This window comes from Urocampus carinirostris, chromosome 10, assembly GCF_059441175.1.
Source record: "Urocampus carinirostris isolate Australia breed hairy pipefish chromosome 10, RoL_Ucar_1.0, whole genome shotgun sequence".
In the NCBI taxonomy this organism is placed as follows: domain Eukaryota; kingdom Metazoa; phylum Chordata; class Actinopteri; order Syngnathiformes; family Syngnathidae; genus Urocampus; species Urocampus carinirostris.
The window spans coordinates 17,893,566-17,907,262 of NC_142358.1; the positions used below are offsets into that span (position 1 = coordinate 17,893,566).

Consider the following 13,697-nt stretch of genomic DNA (forward strand, 5'->3'; position numbering starts at 1 on the left):
ATTGAGAGTTGTTTTTGTTTTGCTGCTGCGCCCCACCACTTGCCATTGGTGACCACGTCCGTGTGAGTCTCGATGCAAACGGCTGGGTTCTGTCCCTCTGTCTTTCCTCTGTCATCTACTAATTCACGTTGGAGTCAGGCCCTAGCAACAGGGAAACATTTACTCCAGTAATGAAAAAAAAAACGATCTGTTATTGAGGGCCATAGGGTTTGTTGGGGTTTTCACTGAAGTCATAGAGATTTGCTGATGGAAGAGAAGAATGAGGTGAGAAAACGTCTTAGCGGGCCAGCTGGTGTGCACTTCTGAACTTCTAACTGCTGCCGTCTGGCCGTGAAGCCTCGGCTAGGCCACAGTTTGTGGTTTTGTGCATTAGCCTCCACTTTAAGGTGTTTACCAGGAAAATCATGCTACCGTCTTTACAACCGTCTACGCAATTGTGCTTAACTACGTCCCAAGCCAAGCAGCCAATTACAGCCCAGTCCCTTACAAATTTTGAGGTGTGCCGAAGAAAATATTTGGTTTCAGTCGGTGCTTCTTTAAGTACCTTTTTAGTTCGGAAAGGTTAATTGACTTTAACTAAAAAGTTGCATCAGTTGTTTTTCCTTTAGTTCTCCATTCGGGACCCGGTGCTGTGGAATGCTCTTCCCTCTGAGAATGGATCTGCAACCTTAGTGGAAATGTTGAAATCTAAGCCTAAAACACACTTCTATTCTATAGCATATGAGTAAACTATATTTTTTGTTGACAATATCTGTGTATTATTTGTTAGTGCAACATCCATTGCAGCCCGGTCATCCTGGAAGGGGGATTACCTGTGCGGTGGCTTCTCAAGGTTTCTTCATTTTCCTCATGTTGAGGATTTTGAGTTTTTTCTTGCCCTCATGTAGGTTTTAGATCAGGGGGTGGTGTAATAATAGTCAGTGGTTTGCAATAATCTGTGGTCTGTGCACCCCTTTGAGACTCTTTGGGATTAAGGGCTATACAAATGAACATGACTTGACTTTAGCTCTGCATCTTTAGCACGTAGAGGAAAGCATGGTTACTACTGCTGTGGTGCTCCGACACCCCAGAAACCAGCGTCGACATTCAAAGAGCCCTTGTGCTATTTTCCCTCTGCGCCTATCTACTTTTGTCATAATTTTGTCTGAGCTGTTTGGGGGCGTAACAAATTAGGTTTGGTGGAATGGGAGGAGTGCTGGAGAGATGTTATGCTCATCCCTGCATCTATTTATTGTTAAGTGTAGCATGGAAATTGTTAAAGTAATATGAGGCCTTCTTCGAGTCCAAACGGCAACCCAAAACCCAAGGAAGATGAAAACTAAGTGGTTCCCAAAGTGGCGCGGTACCCAAGGGCGGTACCACGCCACTTTGACACACTAGCCTCTTGTGGCGGTGGAGAGATCTGGGGGGGCGGTGAGGAAAAAACAGACGTGAGGGGGATGGCATTCCGAAGTCGAATTCGAAAGTTTGAACGTTTTTTTGACGATTTGTACACAACATGTTAGGGTTGCACGAATAACTGAAATCGAAGCGACATCGCGATGTGACGTAGTGCGGTAGTGAAACCGCAAAGCGCCGCGATTTTTTTCAAGGTTTTGTATTGGGTGATGGAATTTTAGCCAACAACACTTGTAACTGTTCAAAATCAAAAACCGCCGGCAAATCAGAGGCGAGTTTTGATAACAACACAAGCCAATAAAGGCGATTAAAGGTTGCGAGCACCACACTAGGCCACACCCACCATGTGAGCTCATTGCGTGTAATGGCGGACTCTGTAAACATAGTCCCAGCGTCAACAAAGAAGGAAACGAAGCTTGTACCGAAGAAGGGTGTCGCATCACTTGTTTGGACTGTCACGAGGTGGGACCGGACCAGAACGGAGGCAGGTGGGAGAACTCAATTGCGTTGACAATCATAACTTTCATTTAACAAAATAAAAGCCGTCCAAAACTCCGGGACAAAACAGAACAAAACATTCTTACACTCAGAATGGGCAACTACAGGATTCCTCCGACTCAGGCGAAAACAAACAGGCAGACAGGACGGAAAATGTGTAATGAGCCAGCACCCGCAAAACCCACAACCCAGCCTTAAGTAGCACACATGCAATTTGCTGATCTGCTTCAGCTGGTGCCCAGGGGGCGTGGCCAGCCGACAGCTGACATGGACATATTTTGACGAAGCGGACGTGGATCAGAAAACACCCATTGCGGAATTTGCTTTTGCGTAATCGCTAGGTCCAGAGGAAAAACAAGTAATTTGAACCTGCACCTTAAAAAATTTCACATATTACAACACACAGCATGTCAAAAAGGATTACAAGTAAAATTCAATGGGAAGCCAAGGGGGCGCCAGCGTGCAAAAGTTTGGGAACCATTGGTCTAAGAAATGCACGTCCTTGCATGAACTGACTTATCATGACTTTGTGATTGTGTCTTAAAATTATATAAATTTTTGAAAAATGCTGAAATGCCAATTGTGATTTTAGTACTGATTTGGAATAAAGTGTCATCAGATTTATTGTATGATAAATCCTTTTCTAAATACCACAAATGGAGACAAAAATTATACATTTATAAATGTATATATATATATATATATATATATATATATATATATATATATATATATCTCATCTCATCAGCTGAACCGCTTATCCTCGGTAGGGTCGCGGGGGTGCTGGAGCCCATCCCAGCAATCATCGGGCAGTGGGCAGGGGACACCCTGAACTGGTTGCCGGCCAATCGCAGGGCACACGGGGACAGACAACTCACTCGCTCATTCACACCTAGGGACAATTTAAACTGGCCAATTCACCTGAAATGCATGTCTTTGGAATGTGGGAGGAAACCGGAGTGCCCGGAGGAAACCCACGCAAGCACGGGGAGAACATACAAACTCCGCACAGTAAGGCCGGCAGCTGGATGTGAACCCACGCAGTAGGTTCCCACAACCTCAGAACTGTGCCGCACACGCGCTAACCACTGCGCCGCCGTGCTGCCTATATATATATATATATATATATATATATAAACATTGGGATGGGCGCCACCAGGTTGTACTTGCCCAATACAAAACACAGGAAAACGGTGCCCCTGCAAACTTGGTGGTTAAGGGATCCGACCAACCAAGCACAGTTCTGAGGTCATGGGATCAAATCCAGCTACCAGCTTTCCTGTGCGGAGTTTGCATGTTCTCCCTGTGCTTGCTTGCAAAGTCAACTGGCCGGTCCAAATTTTCCCTAGGTGTGAATGAGCGAGTGTGCCCTGCGACTGGCTGGCAACCAGTTCAGGGTGTCCCCCTGACCACTGCCCGAAGATAGCACTCCTGCGACCCTACTGAGGAAAACCTATGCAGATAATGGATATATATATATATATATATATATAAATATATATATATATATATATATATATATATATATATATATATATATATATATATATATATATATATATATATATATATATATATATATATATATATATATATATATATATATATATATATATATATAAATCTTATGTACCCACACACACACCAATGGCCTCCATTCCTTTTTTTCCAGATCGCCGGCTTCATCAACGCCATCCACCCGTTTAGCGGCGACAACGAGAACCTGACCGCCTTCCGCTTCTACGCTTTCAACCCCATCGTGGACCCCTGGGTGTTCATTATCTGCCGCAAGTCTGTGCTGCGACACTTGCGTTCTCTGCTGAGTTGCCGTTTCGGACAAGGGGCCGGTGTCAAGACCCCCACTCACAGCACTGCCCGTCCCCAGCACCAGGAGGGCCACGTCATCCAGCGTAAATCTCCGGACATGAGCCACAGCGGCTTCTATTCGGGTGTGCCCACGTCGTCGAGTATATGATCCACTCCATGGATTCTTGAGGAACCTGCACTGTTCTACTAGACAAGAGTCTTGAATAGAGATTATGGGCCATCACTTGATTGGCTGTCACTAAGTAAATGAAAGCACTGACCGTTAGCAAAAAGGAGCGCTTTAACAGCATGTTTTATATGGAGGGTTTAGCATTAATACTCAAATCTGGAAAATTAATTGAATCTAAATTAGCATATGGAAAACCAAAACCAAAAAAGTAAAGATAAAAAGAACAAAAACACTTATTATTTATATAGTGCAAAGGGGTCTGCTGCCTCAAAGGGACAGTGTGTATTATATGACCAGTAGATGTCGTATTGAAAATGAGTGCACAATGATGAATAGACTATGATGACACAAAGTGACCAAAAAGCACTATTTTTTTTCTAACATTTTAGCTTTGCCTTTGGTGAGGTTTTTGTTTCTGGGATACCCATAGCAGCAAGATGGTGGACAATATTATTACCTCGACCAAAATGTATTTTCAAAATGCAAATTTAGATAATCATTTTAATATTTTTGAACTCATTGTATTTTAATTAAACAATTTTTTTTACTACTAAGAGGTGATAAATAATACACATTGTCCCTTTAAAGTACCGTACTCGTGAAAATGTCCAAGATGGTTGCCAACCTTTTTTATTTTCTTAAACTTACACCCTATGAAAAGAATTTCAGGCAAGTGACCCGTGCGAAGCGTTTTGGTTGGCAAATAGAGAGAAAAGGAATGGATAACTTAAGAAATGCCAACATTATTCATATACTGTATTTGTGTATTTATCATATCTTTTAAATTATTTGTTTGGTATTTTAAACAATATGGAAAACTATAAATAAGTTATGCATAAATAAAACTCAATCATGTAAACAAAGTGTCACGGTTGCCATGGCACCCAAATGGCCCCGCCCAGGTGGCGCCAGCTGCGGCTCATTGACAGATTGGCTTTCCGTCTATTTAATCTCAGTGCTGTCATTCTTCCTTTGTCAGTCTGTCGACGAACCTCTGCCCCGCAAGACGTGGGTTTTGACTCTGTCCTGTTCCCTGTTGGTATTTCCTGTCCGGTATTGTTCCCGTTTATTTTTGTCCTATTTAATATCGGTTTCCAGTTTTTGTTCCCGTCTAGTTTGCCTGTTTATTTCTATATCCTGTTTCATCATCAAACCTCTCTGTCCCTCCCTGTCCGGTATCGACCCCATCTGTCAGATATCTACTCAGGCAATTGGTATCGATCTCGTCAGCCTCTGGCTTCCTATCACTTCACGCCAGAGTGCTGCCTAACGTGCATGACTCCCCATTTCCAGTAAAATAAAAACTTGAAAATGTCACGCGTTTGGGTCCTGATCCTGTTCTGATTCATGACACAAAGTCGTTTGATCAAGGCTTTTATTTAAAACTAAAAGTTGATAATCATACACACTGTCCCTTTAAAAAGAAAACGTAACGAAACTCCAAAGCAAGAAAAGCTCTGTGTCCAGTCCCATTTTTATGTTTTCTCTCACAAACTCACCAAAAAATTTTACATATTGTTTTGTCCTTCATCTCATTCAAAATTTTCAAAACAACAAACATGAAAACAATATCAATAGTATTTGTTATTTGGGAACATAATAATAATAATAATAATAATATCCTTGTATTGTCATTCTGTGTAACAATGTACACAGAACGAAATGTCGATTGCACCTGACCCGTTGTAGCGAGCCGATGCAGCCGCAGCCAACAGAGGGCGCCGCCGACCACTTTTTAAGTCTTAGGAATGACTCGGCCGGGGCGCGAACCACCGACCTCCCAGTCTCAAAGCGGGCGCCTTACCATCTAGGCTACTCAGAAAAGGTTATAGCAGGGGTCACCAACATTTTTAAGCAGAGAGCTACATTTTGATACTGGTTAGCTCAGAAGGCATCTTGTTTGATATGCATCTCTAAAATAACTTATCTTGATATTCCTATGTAATTATTATATTAGCATTGTGTTATCGGTTTAAAAATGACTTGGTCAATCGCGGAAACATGCTAATTAGAAATCCCATTTTTTGGGAGAATCATAACGACCCGTTACTGGTGAGCTACTTTCAGAACTCAGGTGATCTTAGGGGCCTACCTGGTGCACGCAAGCACCACTTTGGTGAGCCCTATGTTAGAGTGCCTCTGGTGGTCATTGGTGGTATTGTTGTTAAAAGTCCTTTTTTTTTAAAAATTCCTTTCTTCGTTTTGCAATATTTGTTGAAGGTTAACGCCCCACTCTTCTAAAATACAAAAAAAAAATGCACTGGATGTTTTAGTGAATTGAGTTTGAAAGATTAATGGTCATTTGAAAGAAATCAAAGGGGAAAAGGCCTTTTGAAATACTACTGTTAAGTGTATATAATAAAGTGTCTGTGCACATGAATGTTCACAGTGTTGTTTTTTTCCCTCTCAAGATAGAATCATTGGGAACAAGTTATAATGGTGATATGTGTAAACTTTATGGAGTTAAAAGTCTACAATGACACTGCGTGCACATTTTGGTCGATTGTTGTCGGTTCGTGGTGCTTTAACCATAGCTTGAGCAGCTCAAAATTGAGATTTATTGAAAATTTTCCTCGCAAATGTACATTTGTGCTTCTTGGCCTTTGTAAATAAATTGTGATTTTGCACAGTTTTGTTCCTTTTGGAAGTTTACTCATGCATGACGCGCATGCAAAGTTCTTGTTACGACTCGCAATGAATTTGTAAATGGTAATGTAAGTTACATGTAATGAAACTTTTTTAAATAAAATTTTATAACAATAAATGTGTGTGTTCAGTTCTTGTCATTTTTGCTGATTTTCTCGAAGGTTTAAATGTGGATTTCATGTTGAGGCCTAATGTTAGCCGCTTTTTTGTAGATAGGTTCAGATCCCGCCAATGGATTGAAGCCGGCCTGCGAGACAACGCTTAGAGAAGTGCAAGAGAAAAACAAGCTGCAGGTTAAAATGTATCAACTTGATGTTGCCGAAGCCAAGTGCCTCTCACAAAGACACAGTGAGAGACGTCTTCTCTCTCTCTCTCTCTCTCTCCCTCTCCCTCCCTCTCCTCTCTCTCTCTCTCTCTCTCTCTCTCTCTCTCTCTCTCTCTCTCTCTCTCTCTCTCTCTCTCTCTCTCTCTCTCTCTCTCTCTCTCTCTCTCTCCCCTCTCTCTCTCTCTCTCCCTCTCTCTCTCTCTCTCTCTCTCTCTCTCTCTCTCTCTCTCTCTCTCTCTTTTCATCTCTTTTTCTCTCATTTGCCCTCTATTTCACTTTCTCTGTTTCTTTTTTCTCTTTCTTTGTTCCTCTCTGTCTCTTTCTCTTTGTGTTTTTTTTACCTTATTTTGCTCTCTCTTCCTTTGTTCCTTTTCTTTCTCTTTTCTCTCTTTCTCTTTCTTGTTTTCTCCTTCTCTCTTTCTCCCCTTCTCTCGTTCTCTCCTTTTCTTTTCTCTTTTCTCTCCTCTATTTCTATTTTTCTTTGGATTTCTTTCTTTCTCTCTCTGTTTCCCTATCTCTCACTATTTCTGTTTTTATCTCTTGTTTTTTATGTCCTCTCTCTTTTATATCTCTTTCTACCTCTCTTTTTTCCCTTTCTTTCTTTGTCCTAGCCTCTCTACATTCCTCTCCCTCTCTTTCTCTTATTTCCTTTTCTCCTTTTTGCTTTCTCTCTAATTTACTAGTACGGCCCGAGAGAATGTTTTTTCTTTCGTATGGCCCCCGAGTTAAAATGAGTTTGACACCCCTGGTATAGAACTTTATCACAAGGAGTCTCAAAGGGCTGCACAGACCGCAGATTATTTCAAACCACAGACTATTGTGACACCATCACCTGATCTAAAACCTACATGAGGGTAAGGAAAAACTCAAAAACCTCAAGATGAAGAAACCTTGAGGTAATCTCCCTTCCAGGATAACCAGGCTGCAGAAGATGTTGCAATAACAAATAATGCACAGATATTATGTATATAGGTCATTCATAAGCTATATAAGAGAAGTGTGTTTTAAGCCTAGATTTAAACAGTTCCACTGAAGTTGCAGATCGAATCTCAGAGGGCAGAGCATTATGTTTTTTTCTAGCTATACATCACGTCAGGCATGCAGGCACTGCGACCACTGTTTGTATTGGAACTAGAAAAGAGCGTTTACATCATGTGCAGGTTAAAGCCAAGGTGCGACTGGCAGGTTATGTAACTTACAGGATTCTGGGAACTCCTTGCAGGACACAAAGACACAGGGAACGAGGAGGATTTAGTTTAATTCTTACAAGTCTTAGTTTGTTTTTACATGAAAAGTAATGTACATTTAAAACATTCTACTTTAAACCTCAAGAAATTACTATTTTTGTATAATTTGAATTGTCTACGTTGTTATTGATCACAAAGTGGAGAACATTGTTTACAAGGAAATTAGACGTGGTATCCCAGGATAAACATTTCATTAAAAAAAACTTTGAAGAAAAAAAGATAAATATATAAATAGTAGTGCCCCTTATAAATGCACTAGAGTCCTCTTTTGCATTGACTTGACTTGACTTAAATACTGTTTTAGTGGCCATTACTGCGGTTTTATGCATTTATTTTAAAATAAAAACCCCAAAGCAGCCAATATTGTAGTAGAGCATATTCTAGTCTTTTTTTGTTATTGGTACGCAACAATGCCCAATACCAGATAAGCTTTTTGATAATCAAGTGTTAGTAATGTGAAAACTACCTTTAAGGGGGAGAATGCAACCTACCTATTGCGATGTTAATAAACCAGCAAAGTTATATATATGGACTACAACTTGACTACCAGAAAATAAAAAGTGTACTTATTTTAAATGGTCTGCATTTATATGCGCTTTTCAGGTCAATGAAGGCCTCCCAAAGCGCTTTCCACTTACTCACACACACACACACACACACACACACACACACACACACACACACACACACACACACACACACACACACACACACACACACACACGTTGGGGTTGTCCATCGATTCGATGATGACCATCTTCTTTTATTTGTGAGTCTGCTGATGTTTGAACAGTCCGATCCTGGATTGTGGTCGGAGACTCAGGTAAAAGAGGATACCTGCGCAATGACGGTTTTTAAAGTGGCGTAAGGGGTGCGCTTTCCCCAACGCCACTATCTTGATTGTAAAGAAGATGGTTCCAGTGGCAAGGGAGACCCTAGACGACCGGCATCTTTCTACAACTGCAGGCGGCTAACGGGATCCAGGTCTGTAGGAAACCGCCTCAAAGCGTGCCGCCACCAGCTTTTGGGATCACTCTTAGTCTGGACTCTACCCTTCGACCTGTTCGGCTTGGGTAACCCTACCAGGAGTACGAGACTCCCGCCGACATAGCTCTAGGGGTCATGGAGACGCGCAAAGTGCCCCACCACGATAAGGTGGTGATCACACACACACACACACACACACACACACACACACACACACACACACACACACACACACACACACAGACGCCAATAGGGAGTCAGCCATGCAAGGCGCCTACCTGCTTATTGGGGGCATTAGGGATTCAGTGTCTTGTTCAAGGACACTTCGACATATAACACGGAGGAGCCGGGAATCGAACCTGCGACCTCTTGATCCCAAGACGAGCGCTGTTCCTCCTGAGCTGATGCCACCCTTTTAGTCTTTGAAAAGTCCTGAACATGTAGTCCTAAACCATGGGTTCACCTACACGGTTCTCCCGGGCACCACGTAGCCCTTAAGAACACTCCGTGTTATCGGTTTTGATAATTGTTCTATGGCCAACAGTCATTGCGATTTTCTAAGTCTGTGATTTCTAACCAGCATAAAAGTCAATGACATGATTAGTGTCTTTAAACCCTAATGTAATAATTACAATTTGGTAATAACACAATACGAACACAATAAACACAATGATAAATACTGAACTCATAACAACCTTCTCAAAGTTTTATTTATTTTCGTCATACTGAAGTTTTATGAGTTTTTATTTGTTGTCGTGTAGATTTAAGACCAGGGAATGATGTCATGGTGGTCTCTGCAGCCCTTAGAGACTATTTGTGATTAACGGCGATACTAAAAAAATGGACTTGACTTAATATAACTTATTTTAGAAATGCACATTGGGAAATATGGAAGGTCTCAGCGACAAAAAACGTTATTGACCAATGGCTTGTAAATTACGAGTGGTGGCCAAATGTTTATTTTGTATTGTATACTACCATCTAGTGGCGGTTTTAGTATTATTAGCCTACTGGCAAATCACTCGATTAAAACGTCTCAAATGTCAGTTTCAGATCATTTGATTAAACAGGTAACATACCTGTCAACTTATAAGTTTCCCCCGTATTTTATACGTTTTTGATCATTTCAAATAGTACACAGTGTTAAATATTTTGTTCTGATTGATTATAATATACAGTAACTTGTTTATTCTGTTACCTAAGTTTCACTATATTCGCCTTAATATCTAATCCGATACATTAAATTTACTGCTAGTGGAAAAAAAACTAAGAAAGGTGCTGAAAGAATTGTTTGTGTTGTTTATTTGGTAAGTAAAATGAACTTGTTTAAACAAACTCTTTGTTTTTACATAGTCTTACTTGCTGTGAATAGATAGGTGTGCATTGTGTTTGCAAGGTTTATTATAGCTTAATATGGAGGAATGAAATGATTAATAAAGTAGACGTTAGGGTATTGTTGAGGTATTTCGTTTCTAGAAATTTTGTAGTTGGGATTTTTGCACTATTTCTGTTGTAGGATTTTTGAATTATCCATCCATTCATTATCTGGTAGCAGGGTCGCGGGGGTGCTGGAGCCGATCCCAGCTATCTTCGGGCAGTGGGCAGGGGACATCCTGAACTCGTTGCCAGCCAGTCGCAGGGTTCACAGGGACAGAGAACTCACTCGCTCATTCACACCTAGGGACAATTCAGACCGGCCTATTAACCTGACATGCATGTTTTTGGAATGTGGAAGGAAACTGGATTGTCCAGAGGAAACCCACGCAAGCCTGGTGAGAACATGCAAACTCCACACAGGAGGTTCGATCTCATGACCTCAGAACTGTGCTGCACACGAGCTAACCACTGCCCACTGTGCTACCCGATTTTTGGATTATTTCTCTTGTATTCTTGTAGCTTTTATGCAGTAGTATTTTCATAGGATATTTGTAGTATTTCTGTGATATTTCTGTATTATTACTGTGGTTGTACTTTATAGGATTTCTATATTGGGATTGTTGTCATACTTTACAAGCATAATGCATACCTACAATATCATCAAACCGCTCGCTTCGTTTGTAAGGAAAAAACAATACCGAGATAGAGTTTAACTCGTTAGACTTGATTGTTTTGCCGTTTCGTGATAGTCGGTTTTTACCGGATGGTACCCATCATTGACAAATTTGCGTTTTTCTGTACAGATTTTCTTATACGTCGCACACGTCTTAAAATGCATACTAAACGTACTTTGTACGGCAAAAACGTACAGGTTGACAGCGTTTCTGGGCTTGGCGTTGCCATGCATTCTACTTAAGGGAGGTTTTTGGGGCCATGGTTTGTTGAAAAAGCGGCAGGTAGCCACTGGAAAGAGCCAATGAGATGTATGACCACATTCGGCCCCAGAGCAGCTTGAACACAATTAGAGGTAAGATCGGGCCAAAAAAAAGCACCCGAGCCCGACGCAGGCCCGAGGGGTATTAAACCCGACCCGGACCGAGCCCGACTAATTAACTGGATTTGCTGGCCCGGCCCGCAAGGGGCCCGAAATTACATATTTTATTTATAAGGAGGGGTGATTTATGATAACAAATTAAACTCTGCCTTTTGTTACAACATCTAGGCCTAAGTTATATAAAACTGTATAAACATTTACATCTTTTATATTTCTGTGTCTGCACTGCAGATGTTACATTAAGCGACAATCTGTCATTGACGGGTTTTTTTTTTGAGGTAGCGAAAACATTTAAGGGCGTCCGTCATTTTGACGACTTGATCATTGGGCCATAATCCACAGCAGCAGTAGTAGTACGTCCTTAAGATTTTAGCGCAGCACTTTCATTGGGGGGGTGTTGACGTGTTGTGCCCTTTTCCGACTCCTATGCAAAAAAAATTCTTGCCTTGTGAAAACAGAGGTTTTGCTGACGGACTGACAACAGGTAAGTGAAAGGACTGAGCTTAAATAGGACGGGGAACCAATCAGGTAATCAGCAGCAACTGGCACCAAACGAGCGGGCACAGGTGAATGTAATGAGTCATCATGACAATTGTTTCTTTCCTCCCCTCTTTCACCATGTTGTTCTGTGCCACGTGTAGGCGGTCCATGATATCTAGACTAGATGGAAAGATACTGTATCTGTCACATTATATATTATAGCATTTTTGGTATTTCTGCGGTAATTCTTTTTGTAGTATACCTGTAGTAAAGAACTAAAAGATGCTGAAAGAATTGTGTTGTGTATTTGGTGAATAAATCAACTTGTTTAGATAAAAGGTTTCTATTCCACATGGTCTGTCTTGTTGTGTGTTAATAGGTGCCACATCGTGTTTGAAAGGTTTATCGCCCAATTAGTTGTGATTGCTTCAGCAAGGCACGACTACATTGCCAAGTGCTGAACGCACAGGGCGAAGCAAGCGCAACTAATATAATCCCCGAGTTCTTTTTATTATTATATCTATCTTCTGAAAAAAAAAGTTTGTCGGATAACTCCTCCAAGAGCTTTTGGAGTAGCCCAACGATTCATGTACCAAAAATTCCGGCCCGACCGAATTTGGATATGGATATGCGATACGAGTCTCAGAGACCAAAAAAAGTCCCCATCCGGACTAATGTATTTTGAGAATCTCCCGTCCGGAATACATTGGCCCATTCAATTCACTGGGTAGCCATGGAAACGAGGGCTTTACCAGAGGTAGTCATAGTAATCAGGGACTGTCCAGGGTGGCTTGAGGGGGCCCAACCCACATTACGTTTAACCATGGTGAATTCCAAAGAGTGTATGCTAGCGAGAGGATGCTAACAGCTATGTGCGCCAAACACTGTTGGTGATTAGTTGGGCTGGCATAGCCAGCCCAAGTATTTGCGATGAGAGGTTGATGCTATGCTTACTTATGCTAGCTGTAGAAACTGTTGGTGACGAGTTGGGCCCAAGTATTCGCGCAAGCTAGCTGTAACACTGTCGGCAATGGGTTGGGCTGGCACAGCCAGCCCGAGTATTAGCGCAAGCTAGCTGTAAACACTGTCGGCAATGCTAACTTCTTCATAGTAAAAATTTTTGGTAATGGCTATATTTTAACGACTTCATATTTACAAATTATGCTAATGGATTCATGTTAATGAGTTATGCTAATAGATACATGCTAAAAAGTGATGCTAAGGGCTAAATGCTAATTTTTTCCTGCAAAATGTTTTGGGTAATGGCAATATTTTAACGACTACATATTTACAAACTATGCTAATGGGTACATGTTGATGAGTTATGCTAATGGATACACGCTAAAAATTGATGCTAACGGTTAAATGCTTCATGCAAAATAATTATGGTGATGGATATATTTTAACAACTTCATATTTACAAACTATGCTAATGGGTACATGTTGCTGAGTTGTGCTAATGGGTACATGCTAACTGCTTCATGCGGATTCCCCCCACAGAACCAAGTAAAAAATTACAAACACATCTCTCTGAGTCAAAATCCTTTGCTAACTCATAATGCTAACAACTCAATGCTACTGGTTCTCTACCAACATCTTCCAATCACAACTCCTACAATTGCCGCGGGAATTGTCTAGTTAAAACTGTAATTCTAAATAAGGGGAGCAATTTGCTCAGGTAGACAGGCA

General features: G+C 41.2%; 1 protein-coding gene across 1 annotated transcript in view; it reads left to right on the top strand.

The window, feature by feature from the left end:
* Positions 1 to 5,492, top strand: part of ptgir (prostaglandin I2 receptor) — a 30,654-nt gene extending 25,162 nt beyond the window's left edge. Inside the window, exon 3 of the mRNA XM_088345495.1 lies at positions 3,569 to 5,492. Within this exon, the coding sequence (XP_088201621.1) occupies positions 3,569 to 3,871 (303 nt within the window). The 3' untranslated portion in view covers positions 3,872 to 5,492. The remainder of the gene's footprint in view (positions 1 to 3,568) is intronic.
* The last annotated feature ends 8,205 nt before the right edge of the window (positions 5,493 to 13,697 follow it).